The 21149-nt window shown below is 37.5% G+C and overlaps 1 protein-coding gene across 13 annotated transcripts in view; it reads left to right on the top strand.

Annotated features, from left to right (window-relative positions):
* The window catches only part of MEF2A (myocyte enhancer factor 2A), a 174135-nt gene that overhangs the window by 148893 nt on the left and 4093 nt on the right, over positions 1-21149 (top strand). For 9 of the 13 annotated variants that reach the window (XM_030764025.2, XM_089906888.1, XM_022598908.3 and 6 more), the window contains 3 exons: positions 12209-12232; positions 15941-16067; positions 19728-19854. In XM_030764025.2, coding sequence (XP_030619885.1) covers positions 12209-12232; positions 15941-16067; positions 19728-19854 — 278 coding nt within the window. Of the gene's footprint in view, positions 1-12208; positions 12233-15940; positions 16068-19727; positions 19855-20548; positions 21135-21149 lie in introns of those variants that run through there. The other 4 variants (XM_030764027.2, XM_022598910.3, XM_022598911.3 and 1 more) reach the window with 2 other exon arrangements.

Here is a 21149-nt window from a genome sequence, read left to right on the forward strand (position 1 = left end):
ACACTCTTCTCTCAGTAATTGATAGAACAAGTAGGCAGAAATATCAGTTAGGCGTTTAGGTGACCTGAGCAATATTAACCAACCTGATGTAAGAGACAGTTATAGAACACTTCACTTCACATAGCAGAATACACATTCTTCTTAAGGGCACTTGGTACATTCAGCAATTTAGACCATATCCTCTGCCATAAAACAAACCTTAGCAAATTTCAATCATACAAATTACAGTCTCTGAGCATAATAAAATCAATAACAGGAAGACAACAGGAAAGTCTCCACATATAGAAATTAAATAACATACTTTTAGATAACTCATGGGTGTAAGAGGAAATCTCAAGGGAAAATTTGAAATACATATAGCATATCAGAATTTTAGGGACCACCTAGGGTAGCATTGAGAGGGGAAATTCATAGCACTAAACATTTATATAAGAAAAGACGAAGTTCCCAAATCAGTAAGCTTTTACTTTAAGAAACTAGGGAAAGAAGAGCAAACTTAACCCAAAAGGAACCAGAAGAAAAGAAAAAAATGAGGAGCATAAATTAACGAAACTTAAAACAGAAAGACTGTAGAGAAAAGGAATCAAACCAAAAGCTGTTTTTTTTAAAAGATCAATAAAACTGCTAAATTTCTAGTCAAGGTTACCGAAGAAAAAGAGAAGAACACAAGTTATCAATATTAAGAATGAAAGAGGTTACATAACCCAAAGATACTGAAAGATACTGCAAACGATTATTGTACAGAAGATAAGCTACAGAATAATACTACAAACAATTATTGTATAACAATTAATCTAAAAACAAAACAACACTACAACTTAAAAAGGGGGCAAGGGGAATACTACAAACAACTCTATTCTAATAGATTTGATAGTTTAGATGATATGGGTAAATTATTTTAAAAATACAAATTACCAAAGAATTATTAGACTCACTGAAGAAGAAATAGTTAATCTAAATAGTAAATATCTATTAAAGAAATTGAATTCCTAGTTTTAAAACCTTCCCAAAAAAAACTCTAGATGCAGAGAGTTTTACTGCCAAATTTTACCAAACATTTAAGAAGAAATGATATCAATTCTACATAATTTATTTCAGAATAGAGGCAAGGAGGGAACACCTTTTCTTTTTTTTAAGATTTAATTTTATTTATTTTTTTGGCTGCGTTGGGTTGCTGCACATAGGCTTTCTCTAGTTTTGGCAAGGGGGGGCTACTCTTCGTTGCGGTGCACGGGCTTCTCCTTGCAGTGGCTTCTCTTGTTGCGGAGCATGGTCTCTAGGCCCGCAGGCTCAGTAGTTGTGGCTTACGGGCTCTAGAGCGCAGGCTCAGTAGTTGTGGCGCACAGGCTTAGTTGCTTCACGGCATGTGGGATCTTCCCAGACCAGGGATCGAACCCGTGTCCCCTGAATTGGCAGGCGGATTCTTATCCACTGCGCCATGAGGGAAGTCCCAGGAGGGAACACCTTTCAATTCATTTTATTAGACCAGCATTACTCTAATGCAAATCAGAATAAGACATTACAAAAAAAGTATAAGCCAGTATCCCTCATGAACTCTAGACATAAAATCCTCAACAAATATTAGTTTATTAGTAAATAAATTCATCAGTATCCTAAAAAGGATAATATATTAAGACCAAGTGGGTTTCATTTCAGGAATACAAGGCTGATTCTAAATTTGAAAATTCATCAATATAATTTACCATGTTAACAGAATTCAACTTTTATTCATAATAAAAATAACTTTCATCAAACTAGGAGAAGAAAGAAAGTTTTTTAACCTAATAAAGAGTATTTTCAGAAATTCTACAACTAATATACCTAATAAGGGGGAAACAGTCTTTTGGTAAAATAACATTAGGAACTAGACAGTGTTGTTTTTCTCCCACTCATATCCAACACTGTACTGGAAGTCCTAGATGAAACAGTAAGGCAATAAAAATAAATAAAATTATACACACTGGGAAGAAAGAAGTTAAACTCTGTTCACAGAAGATAATATTTATGTAGAAAAGCATAAAAGAACCTACAAAAAAACTTCCAGTGAACAATTGGAATATGAAATTTTAAAATACCATTTAAATATTACTCAAAAAAATGCCTACAAATCTCACCAAATATTTGCATGATTTTCATGCTAAAACTACAAAACATTGTTGAAAGAAATCAAAGAGCCAGATGAGAGAGATATCATATCAATATTGTCAAGATGTCACTTCTTCCTAAATTGGTCAACAGATTAAAACACAACCCCAGTTTAAATCACAGCAAGGTTTTTTGTAGATATCAACAAGCCAATTCTAAAATATGTATGGAAAGGCAAAGGAACTACATTGGCCAAAACAATTTTGAAAGAGAACAAAATAGGAAGACTAAGACTAACTGGTTTCAAGACCTACAATAAAGCTACAATAATAATGTGTGATACTGGCAAAAAGATGAGCACATTAGGTCAAAGAACAAAACAGAGAGCCCAGAAAATAGACCCACAGAAATATATTCAGTTGGTTTTTTACAAAGGTAGTAAGGCAATTCAGTGGAGTAAGGATAGTCAGTACAACTAATGGGGCTGCAGCAATTTAGCATCCATATGCAAAAACAGAACCTCGATGTATAATTCATAGCTTAGACAAAAATTAACTTAAAATGTATTATAGATCCAAATGTAAAACACAAAACTGAAACTTCTAGAAGAAAACATTGGAGAATTACAACATAAAGAAAAAATTGATATATTGGTATTTAACAAAATTTAAGTTTCACTCCATGAAAAGGCCCTGTTCAGAGAATAAAAAGACAATCTACAGATGAGAGAATATTTGCAAAATCACCTATCTAGTAAAAGATTTTTATCCAGAATGATACAACTACACACCTGTTAGAATGACTAAAATTACAAAAATAAAACCAAAAAACTAAAAATGCCAAGTTCTGGTGAGGATGAAGAGCAGCAAGAATTCTCATGTATTCCTGCTTGGAATTCAAAATGGTACAGCTACTTTGGAAAACAGTTTGGCAACTTCTTATAAAGTTAAATATGTACTTATCATACAACCCAACGATCCTGCTCCTAGAGTATTTACTCAAGTGAATTGAAAACCATGCTTATATAAAAAACTTATATTTTTCATAATCTCCCAAAAGTGAGAACAACCCAGATGTCCTTCCAGCAGATAAATGGGTATACACACTCTGGTACATCCATACAAAAGAATATTGCTCAGCAATACAACAGGGATGAAGTATTTATTCACAACAATATAAATGAATCGTAAATGAATTTTGCTAATTGAAAGAAGCCAGATCCCAAAGACTACATAGTATATATATGATTACATTTATATTTCATAATGGAAAATGCAAAACAGATAAGTGGTTGCCAGGGGTGGGGAGAGGAGTTGAATACAAAAGGGGTAGTATAAGGGAATTTTTGAGGGGATGGAACTATCTGTGATACTGTATTGTTCGATACATGAATCTATGCTTTTGTTAAAACCTACAAAACTATACAATACAAAGAGTGATTTTTTTACTATATGCCATTAAAAAAAGTCAACCAGGATTCCAGGGGAACCCAAGATGAAGTACAGACCATGATACATGAATAGAACGTTATTACAAATGAGTGATATGATGATACTGAAGGGGATACTGAAGAGCTGCTCTAAATAACTTTGGAAACTGTACTGACTGGATACCATAAGTATGGAGACCAAAAAAAATTGCATGAAATCACAGTGCTCAAGATGGTAAATTTGTTACACACATACACACCCTTAAGCAAGCAACTACTATACATTGTAGATAAAGAAAGCCAGGTTTCTCGAGAAAAAACTTACAATAAAGCAATGTGGGTGGGGAAGGCTGTAAAGAACCCTGTTTTTCAGGGTTGTATTTGGAGGGTTCAGTATGAACTTTTTTTTTTTAACATATGTACAGATAGATAGATACAGAAATAGGTGTTTTGTACACATGAATTCGTATACATCATATATTTCCTAGCTGTAACTGCTGAGAGGGTCTTAATGACACCTGGTAACTGAGCACACCTCGCACTCAGATCTTAGTTTCTAAACACTATTCTCCAATAAAAAGAATCAAGACTCCTTGGAGAAGTGACTGATTTTAGAGCTAGGGTCAGGAAAATACACAATGAACCAGAGGTGCCAGAGTATAAGGAAATGTATGTCAAAAGTCAGAGGAGCCCAACCTTTCAGAGGAGCTCCCAGTGGCCAGATCTAGAACAATTTAAGCAACAAAATAAATAACAATATTATTGGGTTATAACACAAGAGGAATAAAAGAATTAAAAATACTGAGACTGTTACTAAGTAATTGATTGAATAAATAAAGGGAGAAGGGACAACTCTTCCTTAGAGAAGAATTCTAATTAAATACAGGTAGAAAGAATGAGAGAAATGGCAAATCACCATTGTAACACCACAGTGCAGACCTTGAAGGCAAAGTCAATGGATGAATGCTAAAATTAGCAAAAATTTAAGGAGAAATGGGGTATTTAATAAATCTCAGAATGTCTCTCCCCAAATAATCGTTGATTACAAAAAGAAAAATAGTGATTTTATAGTGGAGAATCCTGGAAGACACTACCTTAACCAGAAGATCAAGGTTAACATCACTGGTAATGGGATGACATGTGCCTTCTGATATCATGTGCTAAGAGGATCACGTCATCCCTGTGGTCTTCTTCCAAAAGTCCATGCTATCTGTCTAACTATGAGAAAATATCAGACAGACCCAAACTGAAGGATGATCTCCAAGATACCTGACCAGTATGCTTCCAAAGTTGTCAGGGTCAGTCATGAAAAACAAGGAAAGACTGAGGGAACTGTGGAGACCAGTGGAGACTAAGGATACATGACAGCTAAAGGCATGTGAGATGCAGGATCTGATCCAGGACCAGAAAAAAGACATTCATGAAAAGACTGAAAGCCAAGGAAAGTCTATAGCTTTGGTTACTACTACATGCAATTTTGACAACTGCATCCTGTTTCTTCAGGGTGTTAACTTTGGAGGAAATTGGATGAGGTGTGTGGTGGTGTGTTCTCTTTGCAGCTGCTCTCTAAGCCTAAAACTGTTTCAGAATACAAACTTAAAAATACATACATAGAGGCACAGTTGATTATGGAAGATTCTCACAAGAATAACACTTCAGAGACAGCACCTAAATCTGGTTCAACAGTTCAGGGAGCTCATATTTCTCATATTCATCAACAGCCGTGTGGCTGATGGGGTCTTGGTGCAATGGCCTGGTGTCAGGCCTCAGCCTCTGAGGTGGGAGAGCCGAGTTCAGGACATTGGACCATCAGAGACCTCCTGGCCCCGCGTAATATCAATCAGTGAGAGAGCTCTCCCAGAGATTTCCGTCTCAACACTAAGACCCACCTCCACCCAACAGCCAGCAAGCTCCAGTGCTGGATGCCTCATGCCAAACAACTAGCAAGACAGAAACACAACCCCACCCATTAGCAGAGAGGCTGCCTAAAATCATACTAAGTTCACAGACACCCCAAAACACACCACTGGACGCAGCCCTGCCCACCAGAAAGACAAGATCCAGCCCTACCCACCAGAACACAGGCACTAGTCCTCTCCACCAGGAAGCCTACACAACCCACTGAAGCAACCTCACCCACTGGGGACAGACACCAAAAACAACGGAAAGTACAAACCTGCAGCCTGCAAAAAGGAGACCCCAAACACAGTATGTTAAACAAAAAGAGAAGACAGAGAAATATGCAGCATATGAAGGAGCAAGACAAAAACCCACCAGACCAAACAAATGAAGAGGAAATAGGCAGTGTACTGGAAAAAGAATTCAGAATGATGATAGTAAAGATGATCCAATCTCCAATAGAATGAAAAAAATACAAGAAACGTTTAACAAGGACCTAGAGGAACTAAAGAGCCCACAAACAACGATGAACAACACAATAAATGAAATTAAAAATTCTCTAGAAGGAATCAATAGCAGAATAACTGAGGCAGAAGAATGTATAAGTGACCTGAAAGATAAAATAGTGGAAATAACTACCGCAGAGCAGAATAAAGAAAAAAGAATGAAAAGAATTGAGGACAGTCTCAGAGACCTCTGGGACCATATTAAATGCACCAACATTCGAATTATAGGGGTCTCAGAAGTAGAAGAGAAAAAGAAAGGGTCTAAGAAAATATTTGAAGAGATTATAGTTCAAAACTTCCCTAACATGGGAAAGGGAATAGTCAATCAAGTCCAGGAAGCGCAGAGAGTCCCATACAGGATAAATCCAAGGAGAAACACGCCAAGACACATATTAATCAAAGTATCAAAATTTAAATACAAAGAAAAATATTAAAAGCAGCAAGGGAAAAGCAACAAATAACATACAAAGGAATCCCCATAAGGTTAACAGCTGATCTTTCAACAGAAACTCTGCAAGCCAGAAAGGAGCGGCAGCATATAATTAAAGCGATGAAAGGAAAAAATCTACAACCAAGATTACTCTACCCAGCAAAGATCTCATTCAGATTTGACAGAGAAATTAAAACCTTTACAGACAAGTAAATGTTAAGAGAATTCAGCACCACCAAACCAGCTTTACAACAAATGCCAAAGGAACTTCTCAAGGCAGGAAACACGAATGAAGGAAAAAACCTCCAAAAACAAACCCAAAGCCATTAAGAAAATGGTAATAGGAACATATATATTGATAATTACCTTAAATGTAAATGGATTAAATGCTCCAACCAAAAGACATAGACTGGCTGAATGGATACAAAAACAAGACCCATATGTATGCTGTCCACAAGAGACCCACTTCAGACCAAGGGACACATACAGACTGAAAGTGAGGGGATGGAAAATGAAATTCCATGGAAATGGAAATCAAAAGAAAGCTGGAGTAGCAATTCTCATATCAGACAAAATAGACTTTAAAATAAAGCCTATTACGAGACACAGAGAAGGACACTACATAATGATCAAGGGATCAATCCAAGAAGAAGATATAACAATTGTAAATATTTATGCATCCAACATAGGAGCACCTCAATACAGAAGGCAAATGCTAACAGCCATAAAAGGGGAAATCGACAGTAACACAATCATAGTAGGGGACTTTACACCCCACTTTCACCAATGAACAGATGATCCAAACAGAAAATAAATAAGGAAACACAAGCTTTAAATGACACATTAGACAAGATAGCCTTAAGTGATATTTATAGGACATTCCATCCAAAAACAACAGAATACACTGTCTTCTCAAGTGCTCATGGAACATTCTCCAGGCTAGATCATATCTTGGGACACAAATCAAGCCTTGGTAAATTTAAGAAAATTGAAATCATAACAAGTATCTTTACTGACCACAATGCTATGAGACTAGATATCAATTACGGGAAAAAAACTAAAAAATACAAACACATGGAGGCTAAACAGTACTCTACTAAATAACCAAGAGATCACTGAAGAAAACAAAGAGAAATCAAAAAGTACCTAGAAACAAATGATGATGAAAACACAACCCAAAACCTATGGGATGCAGCAAAAGCAAAAGCAGTTCTAAGAGGGAAGTTTATAGCAATACAATCCTACCTCAAGAAACAAGAAAAATCTCAAACAACCTAACCTTACACCTAAAGCAATTAGAGAAAGAAGAACAAAAAACCCCAAAGTTAGCGGAAGGAAAGAAATCATAAAGATCAGATCAGAAATAAATGAAAAAGAAATGAAGGAAACAATAGTGAAGATCAACAAAACTAAAAGCTGGTTATTTGAGAAGATAAACAATATTGATAAACCATTAGGCAGACCTATCAAGAAAAAAAGGGAGAAGACTTAAATCAACAGAATTAGAAATGAAAAAGAAGTAACAACTGACACTGTAGAAATACAAAGGATCATGAGAGATTACTACAAGCAACTATATGCCAATAAAATGGACAACCTGAAGAAATGCACAAATTCTTACAAAAGCACAACCTTCCGAGGCTGAACCAGGAAGAAATAGAAAATATAAACAGACCAATCACAAGCACTGAAATTGAAACTGTGATTAAAAGTCTGCCAACAAACCAAAGCACAGGACCAGATGGGTTCACAGGTGAATTCTATGAAACATTCAGAGAAGAGCAAACACCTATCCTTCTCAAACTCTTGGAAAATATAGCAGAGGGAGGAACACTCCCAAACTCATTCTGTGAGGCCACTATCACCCTGATACTAAAAGCAGACAAAGATATCACAATAAAAGAAAACTACAGGGTAATATCACTGATGAACATAGATGCAAAACTCCTCAACAAAACACTAGCAAACAGAACCCAACAGCACATTAAAAGAATCATACACCATGATCAAGTTGGGTCTATCTCAGGAATGCAGGGATTCTTCAATATATGTAAATCAATCAATGTGATACACCCTGTTAACAAATTGAAGGCTAAAAACCATATGATCATTTCAGTAGATGCAGAAAAAGCTTTCGACAAAATTCAACACCCATTTATGATAAAAACTCTCTAGAAAGTAGGCATAGAGGGAACCTACCTCAACATAATAAAGGCCGTATATGACAGACCCACAGCCAACATCATTCTCAATGGTGAAAAACTGAAACCATTTCCTCTAAGACCAGGAACAAGACAAGGTTGAGCCCTCTCACCCCTGTTATTCAACATAGTTTTGGAAGTTTTAGCCACAGCAGTCTGAGGAGAAAAAGAAATAAAAGGAATCCAAATCAGAAAAGAAGAAGTAAAACTGTCAGTGTTTGCAGATGACGTGATACTATACATAGAGAATCCTAACATGTTACCAGAAAACTACTAGAGCTAATCAATGAATTTGGTAAAGTAGCAGGATACAAAATTAATGCACAGAAATCTCTTGCATTCCTATACACTCATGATGAAAAATCTGAAAGAGAAATTAAGGAAACACTCCCATTTACCACTTCAACAAAAAGAATAAATCACCTAGGAATAAACCTACCTAAGGAGACAAAAGACTTGTATGCGGAAAACTATAAGACACTGATGAAAAATTAAAGACGGTACAAACAGATGGAGAGATATACCATGTTCTTGGATTGGAAGAATCAACGTTGTGAAAATGACTATAGTACCCAAAGCAATCTACACATTCAGTGCAATCCCTATTAAACTACCAATGGCATTTTTCACAGAACTAGAACAAAAAATTTCACAATTTGTATGGAAACACAAAAGACCCTGAATAGCCAAAGCAATCTTGAGAAAGAAAAACGGAGCTGGAGGAATCAGGCTCCCGGACTACAGACTATACTACAAACCTACAGTAATCAAGACAGATGGTACTGACACAAAAATAGAAATACAGATCAATGGAACAGCATAGAAAGCCCAGAGATTAAACCCACACACATATGGTCACCTTATTTTGATAAAGGAGGCAAGAATATACAATGGAGAAAAGACAGCCTCTTCAGTAAGTGGTGCTGGGAAAACTGGACAGCTACATGTAAAAGAGTGAAATTAGAACACTCCCTAACACGGTATACAAAAATAAACTCAAAATAGATTAAAGACCTAAATGTAAGGCCAGACACTATAAAACTCTTAGAGGAAAACATAGGCAGAAAACTCTGTGACATAAATCACAGCAAGATCCTTTTTGACCCACCTCCTAGAGAAATGGAAATAAAAACAAACAAATGGGACCTAACGAAACTTAAAAGCTTTTGCACAGCAAAGGAAACCATAAACAAGATGAAAAGACCACCCTCAGAATGGGAGCAATATTTGCATATGAAGCAACACAGGATTAATCTCCAAAATGTACAAGCAACTCATGCAGCTCAATATCAAGAAAACAACCCAATCCAAAAATGGGCAGAAGACCTAAAATAGACATTTATCCAAAGAAGACATACAGATTGTCAACAAACACATGAAAGGATGCTCAGCATCACTCATCATCAGAGAAATGCAATTCAAAACCACAATGAGGTATCACCTCACACCAGTCAGAATGGCCATCATCAAAAAATCTACAAACAACAAATGCTGGAGAGGGTGTGGAGAAAAGGGAACCCTCTTGTGCTGTTGGTGGGAATGTAATTGATACAGCCACTATGGAGAACAGTATGGAGGTTCCTTAAAAAAAGAAAAATAGAACTACCATATGACCCAGCAATCCCACTACTGGGCATGTACCCTGAGAAGAGCATAATTCAAAAAGACACATGCACCCCAATGTTCATTGCAGCACTATTTATAATAGCCAGGACATGGAAGCAACCTAAGTGTCCATCGACAGATGAATGGATATAGAAGATGTGGCACATATATACAATCGAATATTACTCAGCCATAAAAAGAAACGAAATTGAGTTATTTGTCATGAGGTGGATGGACCTAGAGTCTGTCATACAGATTGAAGTAAGTCAGAAAGAGCAAAACAAATACCGTATGCTAACACATATGGAATCTAAAAAAAAAAAAAACTTGGTTCTGACGAACCTAGGGGCAGGACAGGAATAAATACACAGATGTAGAGAATGGACTTGAGGACACCGGGAGGGGTAAGGGTAAGCTGGGACGAAGTTAGAGATTAGCACTGACATATATACACTACCAGCTGTAAAATAGTGGGAAGCAGCTTCATCGCACACACAGAGAGATCAGCTCAGTGTTTTGTGACCACCTAGAGGGGTGGGATGGGGAAGGTGGGAGGGAAATGCAAGAGGGAGGGGGTATGGGGGTGATATATATATACATATAGCTGACTCACTTTGTTATACAGCAGAAACTAACACAACATTGTAAAGCAATTATACTCCAATAAAGATGTTAAAAAAAATACATACCTATATATAACAGAGAAGTATATCCCCAAGAAAAGGAGTTGAGAAAAAATGACATTTAGGATAGCCATTTGGCTCACCTTTCATGAACTGGATGTGGAATACCTGCCACTATCCTTCAGAAATAAAAACTATAGGAAGTTTCATTTAAGGTTTAGAAATATGTTTATAAGAATTACTAATAAACTGCAAAATTTAAGGACAAACTACAAGTTTGACATTTAGCAACTTATCAGTTATCTTGATCTTTTTTTTAAGAGATCATGAAGCATCTCTGGAATTCTTAAAATTTGCCACAGAAACTATTTACACCCTTATCCCTGTAAGTTATAGTGAAAACTGTACACACACCCATATTATTTTGATGTGTCTTACAGCTGGAGATGTGTGAAGACATCTATAACAAAACAGTTGAAGAGCATTTTGCGCACATTTGAAATAGAAGTTTATAGGCCCGGTAGTTGTTTTTCACAGTAAATAATGAGGCTTCTTCCTATTTTACACCATTGTCTGCTTTCAGATTGGGGCTTCATGTATCAGTGATGCTTATAAAGACACCTTTCGCAGATTGACAAAGAAGCTTGACTTACTCAAGTAAAATAATAAAAAACCTAGATAGTAGATTATTTCTAGCATATTAATACTTTCTAGATGTGTAGGGGAAAAAGGAGCAGTATGTTTCATTCATCTTTTCTGTATGTGATTTATCAGTTCATTTCTCCTCCAGTCTCATTTTCTTCATATATGTGGTTTTTCTCCATTGAAATTATTATATTCATTTGAAAACTGTATTTGCAAATGATAAACATATAAATTTGTATTATTTAAAACTATACTTACTAAATGTTTGAGTTCTTGTTGTTTCATAACAGTGTGCTTAGTTACTGTGGGAAATAAGAAAACAAGATAATTTCTGCCCACCAAGGAGCACAGAATCTAGTATAAGATAAATGGACATGTGTGACCAGGTAGGGTAGGGATGGGAGGATTTAGATGTAAGTATAGAGTTAATATTCTCCAGATTCCAAATAGAAACTAGTTTCATGATTAGGAAATACTTTTATATATTGTCACAGTAGCATGGCCATGTGTAGGCGAGGCCAGCATAAGAGCAGACCAAGTTGGGGTAGGAATGTCTAAATCCTGGCCCTAGAGGATTTAAAAGAATCTTTCCAGTCTTTTGAAGTCAACTACAGGTACAGAAACAATAAATAATTTATGTTTGTACTTACTGCATATATAATCATCTCTTTAGACTTCCAAACAACTGCTAGTGTTCAGATAACATGTTTTTCTAAAGAAATATTTAATATTCAAGTACCAACAGTCTTAGTAACTCTCTTATCCCTCTTATGTGCTGAGTGCAGTCGGAGGAAGAGGAATTGGAGTTGGTGAGTGTGGGTTTCTGATTGAAGGGAGTTGAAAAAGATGTAGAAAGTACTAATTCTCTTCAGTGTTTTTATCTAATATTCCCTTTGTTACACAGATTTTTTTTCTTGCTATTAAATACTGTCCAAACATTTTGAATAACTAAACCAACCTACGGGTACTGCAGAGTCTGGTTTTCCTACTTATAATTGTATATCTTGACCCATTTTATTTGTTACAACTTTTTAGGGAACTTTGGGATAGAGCCTTTATAAACAATAGCTGTCCATGATGAGAAGACACATTAAAGAATTTTTTTAAGGAAAGATACAGAATACCTTTTATAGTTCCCCAAATTATTAATATATTTTTAGAAAATGACTTCACCCTCACAGTTCCTCAGATTGTAACACACTGTCTTGTGTTTCTCTTTCTTTCAAAAAGATTACATCATTTTTGGTGAGGTCACCTTTTTTCAGAGTTAGAATTATTTCATCCTGCATGAGACGATCTGAACCACAAGGGGGTTCCCTGTTTATTAAAATGAATGTCTTTAATTTAACATACACAAACTTATTTTTTTTTCTATCAGAAGATATTCTGTTCTTAAAAGTAGCTTTACCTTTTTTCCAAAACAAATGATTTCTGTTGGCTTTTTTTCTAGAAATTAAATTTGACTAAAAATAACTTTCAGTTAATATATTTCTTTGGGAGCTAAAACTCAAACCTCACAGAACTGATCTTCTGATTTCACAGTCAGCTGCTAATTAGGTGACCTTAAGGGGAATAAAAACTTGAAAATGTTTAGTTTTTAGCATGGACAGAGGTTTAGATTGCATGAAAGCATGGGGGAAAGGCATCTGTTCATTTTGTTTACATTTTATTATATATATATATATGCATGCTGGTATGTTTTGCACAGTTGCTTTCTTTTCAAATAAGGTTGTCTGTGCTCTGTCCTTAAAACGAGAGATTGTTCTTTAACTTTGTGTTCACTCTCACAGTTTTGGATGTGGTTTCATATTGGTTAACTAAAATATACTAGCCAGCTTTCGTTGTGGTGTTGGATTATATCATGTGCAGATTTTAACTATCTTTTGGGAAAATACTGTACTTAATGATACAGTAATGATTAGCAAATGGATGTTTATAGTTCAAGATAAAATAATTCATCTTAGATTAAACCTCACTATTTATACCCTTAAGAAGTTATCATAAGTGCTTCCTTGTGAACTTACGGATTATCTAGCAATATGTTGCCCTCTAGTGGTTGTGGAAATCAGTGCCATTGAGCTTTAATGGGTAGAACCGATATATTGGAGTGTTACTGTTTTACAAACACACACACACCCCATGCCACCCACCCCCCCATCTTGAGGTCACATCAGTAGATTTCCATGGAGGTGAAGCTATGGCATGAATAAAGCTAGACCAAACCATGTTGTACTGTATTTTTCACCTAGTATTTGACTCTTGAAGTTTCAGTGACCAAATCTGTGAGAACAAATTAAATCCAAAGTAGATCTGTCTCAAAAATTCATTAAAATTTTTAACTTGATGCTGAGACAAAAATGTATTCCTTTCCACATTCCTTAAAGTATACCCTCAATTACAGAATCTCAAAGGTAAATTTCTAAGTATTTGAAGACTATAAAATCTAGCAATCATAAAAATAAATACTTGTAATTAAGAAACAAATATATAACCAAAAATTGTATAGTCATTCACATTTCTAAAACTTAAGCTAATTCAGACTCTAAAACTTAATCAATTTAAAATGCAGAGCTTTATGTGTCAGACCAAAATATAATCAGAAACACAATCTATTAGAATTTGGAAAGTTGTATAAATTGGCTTGAGCTCTAAAATATAATCATGAATGGCTCTGACCCCAAGTGAAATAAAGACAAGTGCCCGGAGCCTACACTAAAGGCTCCTTTAGAACCAGGCTACAGAGATTCCTTTAGAAGCCTTGCAATTCTAGAACAACTCTACTTCATGACAGCTCCAGGGGAATAGCTATGGATCAGAAGGAATAAATATATTTACCTTTTTTTTTATACAAGTTATGTAGAAATCTTGGGCCAGAGGGTTTCTTAGAGCAATAATTTAAGGGTACTATCTTACCTTCCTGTAGTACTTCAGTTGTCTCAAAGCATTTCCCATCTATTACCTTACTAGATTCTCACAGTAGTACTACAAGGCAGGCAGCACAATGATCACTATCTTCCCCACTTTACAACTGAAGAGGTTTGGAGAGGTTAAATGATTTTCCCAGTGGTTAGGAATTAGTGAATCTGGGACAAGATCCAGGGCAGTATACCTGAATGGTCTTTCCGACATCCTCTAATTTAAGATTGGATAGAAAATACAAACTAAAAAGAAATAAAATGAGATCTGGATCCTTATCAAATGATCAAAAGTTCAAATATCTAGATCTAACCAAAGGCCTTTATCTGATTACCCTTTGAAATGGTGATAGAGAAAACTGAATCACATCCTGACTCTCTATAACCTCAAGGGCACTGAATTATACTTTTATTCATATGGCTTAGTACCCCAAATGTCAGTTATCAGGCTGTAATTTCTTCAGTTAGAAAAAAATAACCCTGGAGTTATGCGTTAGCCTTCTTGTGTTCTAACCACGTGGAACTTGGAGTCTGTCCTGTTCCTCTGATCCTCAGTTTTAGAAAGTGTTCGCTTAAGGCAGTGTCATGAGAAACTGCCCTGTCATACCCCTACACATAGAAAATGGTGACTATCTTAAACTGACTTGATTATTCAATAGTTGATTTCTTTTTTCATTCCCATTGTAGATAGGATACTATGTAGATGCTGTCAGTTGGCAAGCATTTACCATTTTTCATGCAGCCCTGTCAAAAGTACTTTATTCAAGAGCTCTCTACCCAAAGCTTCTCCTCTCATAAGAGGAGACTGTGTGTGAATCTGCCGTTAAAAAACAGTCAATGTTGGATGATGTGGACGATGGGAGAGGCTCTGCATGTATGGGGGCAGGGAGTATATGGTAAATCTCTGTACCTTTCCTTCAGTTTTGCCATGAACCTAAAACTGCTCTTTTAAAAGTCTTAAAAAATCTATATCTAAATATATACATACATATACATGTACATATATATGTGTGTGTGTGTGTGTGTGTGTGTGTGTGTGTGTGTGTGTCAACTGCAGGATCACAGGGAAGGAAATATGAATACAAGCTGCACTTTATAAGCCATGGCTTAAAACCTTGTTAAATTAGTAAATGCTGCAAAAAGTAGTTTTGATCCCTATATGCTCATGGACTTATAATCTCTATATATACAAATGACCTTGCTATCCTCTGGTATTTAAAATCTACACATATTTTATTTAGGGTAGTTTGGCTATCTTTATAGTGGCATCAAGTCGTCATTTATGCTAACACATAAGTGTTATCAGTCCTAATGCAGTTTTCTATTTTAAGGGTATATCTCTGACATCAATAAACTCTATGAAAAAGACTCTAGGGGAAACTGAATAATTAATGTAAAATACGTCCTTTAAAATTAAATATTTAGTTATTCTTATTAGTATTTTTAAGGTTTTCACATGATCACTGCTTCAGGGAATAATGACATTCACATCATAAAACTGTGAAAAATGTCACTTTTAAATTGAATGTTATTTTTAAAATATTAAGTTTGAATATAAATACTCACGGAATAACACTTTTACTTTTTTCTTCTCTCTCCCAGAATACCCAGAGGATAAGCAGTTCTCAAGCCACTCAGCCCCTAGCTACCCCCGTGGTGTCTGTGACAACCCCTAGCCTGCCTCCACAGGGCCTGGTGTACTCAGCAATGCCGACCGCCTACAACACTGGTGAGCCTCCTCTGTTGCCTTCTGTGGGTTTTCTTTCTTTGTTTTGTGCTCAACATGTGCTTTTATGATTTTTAAATAGTATATTTATTGAAATAAGTTATTTCCAGTTTCTTAGATTCACATTTGGATATGTTAAAGAAACACATGCTAGTCTTGAAAAAAAATTAGAAAATACACATTGATCGTAGAAAGATTTCCCAGCATGAACTTTTACTTACCCCTGACGAAGAAACAACTAGCTGTTATCAAAATTATGGTATGCAGCAAGCGGAGCAAAAGGCTCGGCATTTTCTATATAGTTCTTGTTAAACAGCATCTCACTATTCCAGGCTTTTAAAATGAGGTGTTTTTCTGTATGCTGTGTCAACCTACCTTGGGAAAGACTGAGTCCCTTTGGACCTCAGGGCTCGGGGAGGTGGAGCTGGGTGGCCGTGCCAGCAGGTCATGTTTTCCTCCGTGTGACACCCCTTTTGGTTTCTTCTGTTTGTGCCTGAGGGGCAAGACCAGGAGCTTTCTTGTTTCTCCTCAGAGTCTGTCACTCGTCACCTCTGAGGGGAGCTTTTCACTCATTCATGCTTATTTAGACATTTCACTCCCAAATACCCTATTTGGAGGGTATATCAGGTAAATTTAAGAATGCTGCAGTGACTGAAGGGGTGCTTTCAGCCACGCAGGCTGTGTGGAGAACCCGACGTGCACAGGTTTCTCTAGATGTGCCATCATAGGGAGCGGCAGAGGACACATGGGGCTTCACTTTCTCACCAGCTGAGCCAAACACCTGATGCTTCAAAAGAAGGAAAAGAGGGAAATAGTTAAAAATACCTTGCCAGTTTTTCAGAGACTACAGTGCAGAGAATTTATTCTTTTGTGATTCTAATAAGGAGACTAATAAAAATCATCTAATTTTAGACTTCAGGATAAATGCTGTAGCACGGTGCTTTCACCCTGCTCTCTGGAGCTCCCAGAGGGGTGCAGAGCCATCAATACATTTGATTGCTGCTTTAATTCCAAGTAGTTCTTTTAAAACAGAAATAACTTTAAAAGGTTTTGTTGAAAAAGAAAGCCTCTTAGAAAATGTCTACTACCTTTTCCAACAATCAATATGAAAAAAATGTCCAAATCCATCAGCTAAATCTAGAGTAAAGCCAGGGATTATGCATTCATATAAATTCTGTTTCATTGTCCTGATCACCAGCTATATGAGCAACACTATTCTAGGGACATACATTTTCTCCCAAGTTTATTCTGGAAAAGGAGACAGGACATACCTAAGTTGGTAACTATGGCAGGGAAGTCCTGAGTTGTTGAGGTTACCAGTTCATGCTCTGATCTCGAGAAGGTGAGGAAAGAAGGAAATCTGTGAGCTAGAATGTTCAGAGGAGTGTTGGCTGAGGAGATGGGGCTTGAGCAGGGTGTCAACATTAGATTACAGTTTACTGAGCATTTCATGACAGGTTTTTCCAATATTCAACTTAGATATCCCCCTGTATTTGTTTTTAGAAATGCCATGGGATTTAAAGAATCTTTTTTTTTAAGTCCAGAAGGAATTACCAAAACATAAAAATGGAGTCAGGTTCTGTTGAAAGTGTCCATCACTTAGCATCAATCTCACTCCTTCTTTAACTACATAGTCTTTGCTCTCTCTCAGAGCACCTATTCTGTTTAATGTTACCACATTATCTTTAACGTATTTATCTATTTGCCTTTTTAAAACATGCGTCCATGTTTTGTCTTTTGTTAGTATATCAGCTACGTTGTATGTGTGGCATGTGTCAAACACATGCCAGTCAGTACAGGGATGAGTGAGCAACATTTCAAAGAGTACAGTAGTTCTGTGTGGAGGAATCATATAGACGCTTCCTCATGCCCATCCATAACACTCCCAGCTTCTCCACTTATTCATGGATCCATTCAGCACATATTTATTGAACACGTACTGTGTAACAAGCACCGTGCCAGGCACTGGAAATACAAGAGTGCGTGGTTAACAGTGGAATGTAAGGTCTATCAGAGGAAAAGACACAGGACAAACAGCTCTAGGAATAATTTATTACTGTCGTGTTAAGGGCTTCACTGAAGCTTCAACCTGAAGGAGCACGCGTGACTCAGCCAGGCAGAGTAGGGAGAGTGTTCCGGGAAGAGGGAGTACCGTGTACAAAGGCTAGGAGGCAGCAGGAGCATGGCTGGAGGGATGGGACGGCTGTAGAGTTGAAACTACAGAGGTAAGTAGGGATGCATAGGCCTTGTTGAGGACTTTGGACATGAGAAGCATTGGGAAGCAATAGAAAGGTTTTAAGCAGAGAGGTATCATGACCATATTTTTTTTTGAGATCACCTGGCTACAGTGTGCATGGGGCAAAAGTGAATTCAAGGACACCACACAAGAGGCTACTGTGATGGTCCAAGTAATGGATACTGATGGCGTGAACTAGGGTGGTGGCAGTAGAGACGGTGAAACTTGGGCAGGCTTGAGAGACAATAGCTAGAGTCAGCCAGACATGATGGTTGGTGGTGGAAGTAAGTACCAAGGATAACACCCACAGATTTCTGGCACGAACAGTCATGTGAAAGTTGGTTCCATTTACTAAAGAGAAGCAGGTTTGGAGGAAATGATGAGTCCAGTTGGGGTCATGTCAGATTTGAGGTGTGTCTGGAGAGACATCCAAGTAGACATGTCAAGTAAGTAGTTGGAAGGACTTGGAGGCACTGTGGAAGGCACGGTGTGATGGACCCCCACCCCAGCTTCTGTGGGGAGGGACAAGGCAATCTTAGAGAACACTAAATGAGAAAATATCCTAAGCAGAGCTATGCTGTTTCAACTCAGTTTCTTTTTTTAAAATGCTAATTCACTAGGGAGACCAATTTCTTTAAACACCTCTCTTGAGACATGAAAAAGAAGTTAGAAGAGTTTTTGCCTCCTCTCTTTAGAACTGGGAAAGACAAGTGTTAATGATGAACTGAAATAACTCTACGTGTGAATGATAACTAACATCCCACGTCTTGGTCACAACGATTATGACTGAAGCATTCATGTATATTATGTCTTGTAACAGTTTTTTGATGAACTTTCATTTTTGCATGCAGTCAGGGATCTTTGACAGTTCCTGTACTTCGAACGAACGCAGTCATTTAATTGCGTGATAATGTAAATACTGTCTATGTCACTAAGCTTGGCACCCCATGAGAAGGGGTCCTGAGTCTTTCCTGCTCCCCCTGTACTTCAAGAATATGAGATGTGCTGATTTAGATGGAGTCAGGGTGAGCTGGAGTGTTTCTCTTTGTTCAGGAGGGTAGCAGTGGGCATATTTATTTAAAATAACAATTGTATAGGAACATCCTTTAGTGATGGCATTTTTATTATTTCTATTTACAAGTCCGGAAGAAGTATCTCAACTTCTTGTAAAATAATAAACTATAAATTATTCAGTACAAAATTTAAACCTTTTTTATTGAAATAATCCCAGACAACTGAATACAGCTAGGTCCTATAAACCTCCCCAAAGAAAAAGTGTTTGTGGGTTTTAGACCCATAAGTGCGTTGTTTGATGTTATGAAGTACCTGGCTTCTCTCAACATAAAACTTTTGAAGCAACTAATTGAAAAACAGATTTTGTATGGTCCTTTTATTACACACACAAGCAACATTTCCTTCTTTTTTAGATTACTCACTGACTAGTGCAGACCTGTCGGCCCTGCAGGGCTTCAACTCCCCAGGAATGCTGTCTCTGGGACAGGTGTCAGCCTGGCAGCAGCACCATTTAGGACAAGCAGCCCTCAGCTCTCTCGTGTGAGTAACTAGAAATTTTCCCCAAATCTGTACCCCTATTTCCCAACCCCTGTCTCATTCCACTGCCTTTGAAGAAAGGCAGCCTGAAGGTATTCCGGCCTACCTACCACCCTTCTCTTTTTTTGCCTTGGTTAACATCAACAGACAAAGAGAATAAGAAAATGAGCTGTGCCCTTTGCTTTCTCCCCGGATCGTAGGGGTGGAGTGGTAGGGCTTGGGTATCTTATGTATGAATCAAGCTACATGGGATTCATGTGGTTGATCCCAGCCCACTGCATACACTGTATACCTCACCAAGAAGGGTTCACAAAAGAGAATGTTCCTTATGGACAGTGTGTGGGGATATAAGTGAAAAGGGTTTACAGTGGTGCCCAGGTAGGACCAGGCATCACCAGCAGAAGGAATGGTGCTTCAGTAGAACCAGAATAGTCAGCCCACAGAGCAGCTAGAGGAGAACATCCTAGATGAGGGGACAGCATAGCAGGCCCACGTGGCCTCCATGAGGGTTGGCTGCCTCGCCCCTGCTCAGGACACTCGGGACACCCAGCCTACTAGCCTCCTGCCCTGAAAATCCCCAGAGAGCTTCCCTGCATCCTGAAATAGCTCCACAATGCATACTGTTATCAGTCGTCTTGGGAATTATGTCATGGAGAAAGGCACAGAGTATCTGAGGGAAATTTCTTTGCCTACACAGGTGTTTGGCCCTCGGGCCTTTGCAGAGCATCCTAACTGAACACACTAAAAATAGCCATGCAAAGGCAAGTGGAAAAGGCTTGGTGCTCAGACTGGGGGGAAAGCCTGTATACACTCTACTGTGTCCTACTCTGAGCAAGTCACTTAGCCTTTCTGAGACACTTTCCTCATCTGGAAAATAGGGTGACATGACTGACTTCTGAGAGCTGCTGTGAGAATAGGTGACATGTTGTGCCTGTCACAGAAGCAGCAGAAAGGAAGAGAGGAAGCAGAATTCAAGTTGCCATATTGTTCCTCTGCCATTTTGGTCCATGTACAGCATTAGTCACTGACACTGTTTTGGATCCTTCAGCTACAGAAGTACCAAGACTGTGGGTGACAGGACCAGTCACTAAAAATCTCAACTGTACTTGTTTTTTGTCTACCAGGGATATATAATTTTTTTCTGTGCCAAGCACTGCAGGAAACACCAAAACTGGTCTTGGGGAATTCTGACAGTATTTCAGACCCTGGACTTTTTTCAGTCGGGTGGTGTCTGTAATATTCCATTTATGCAGATGCACTCACAAACCATCTACCATATCTTTTTTTTTTTCCTTCAG

Source organism: Delphinapterus leucas, chromosome 2 (genome assembly GCF_059928025.1).
Source record: "Delphinapterus leucas isolate spDelLeu-1000000601 "Yukka" chromosome 2, BTC_Dleu_Yukka2, whole genome shotgun sequence".
Taxonomy (NCBI): domain Eukaryota; kingdom Metazoa; phylum Chordata; class Mammalia; order Artiodactyla; family Monodontidae; genus Delphinapterus; species Delphinapterus leucas.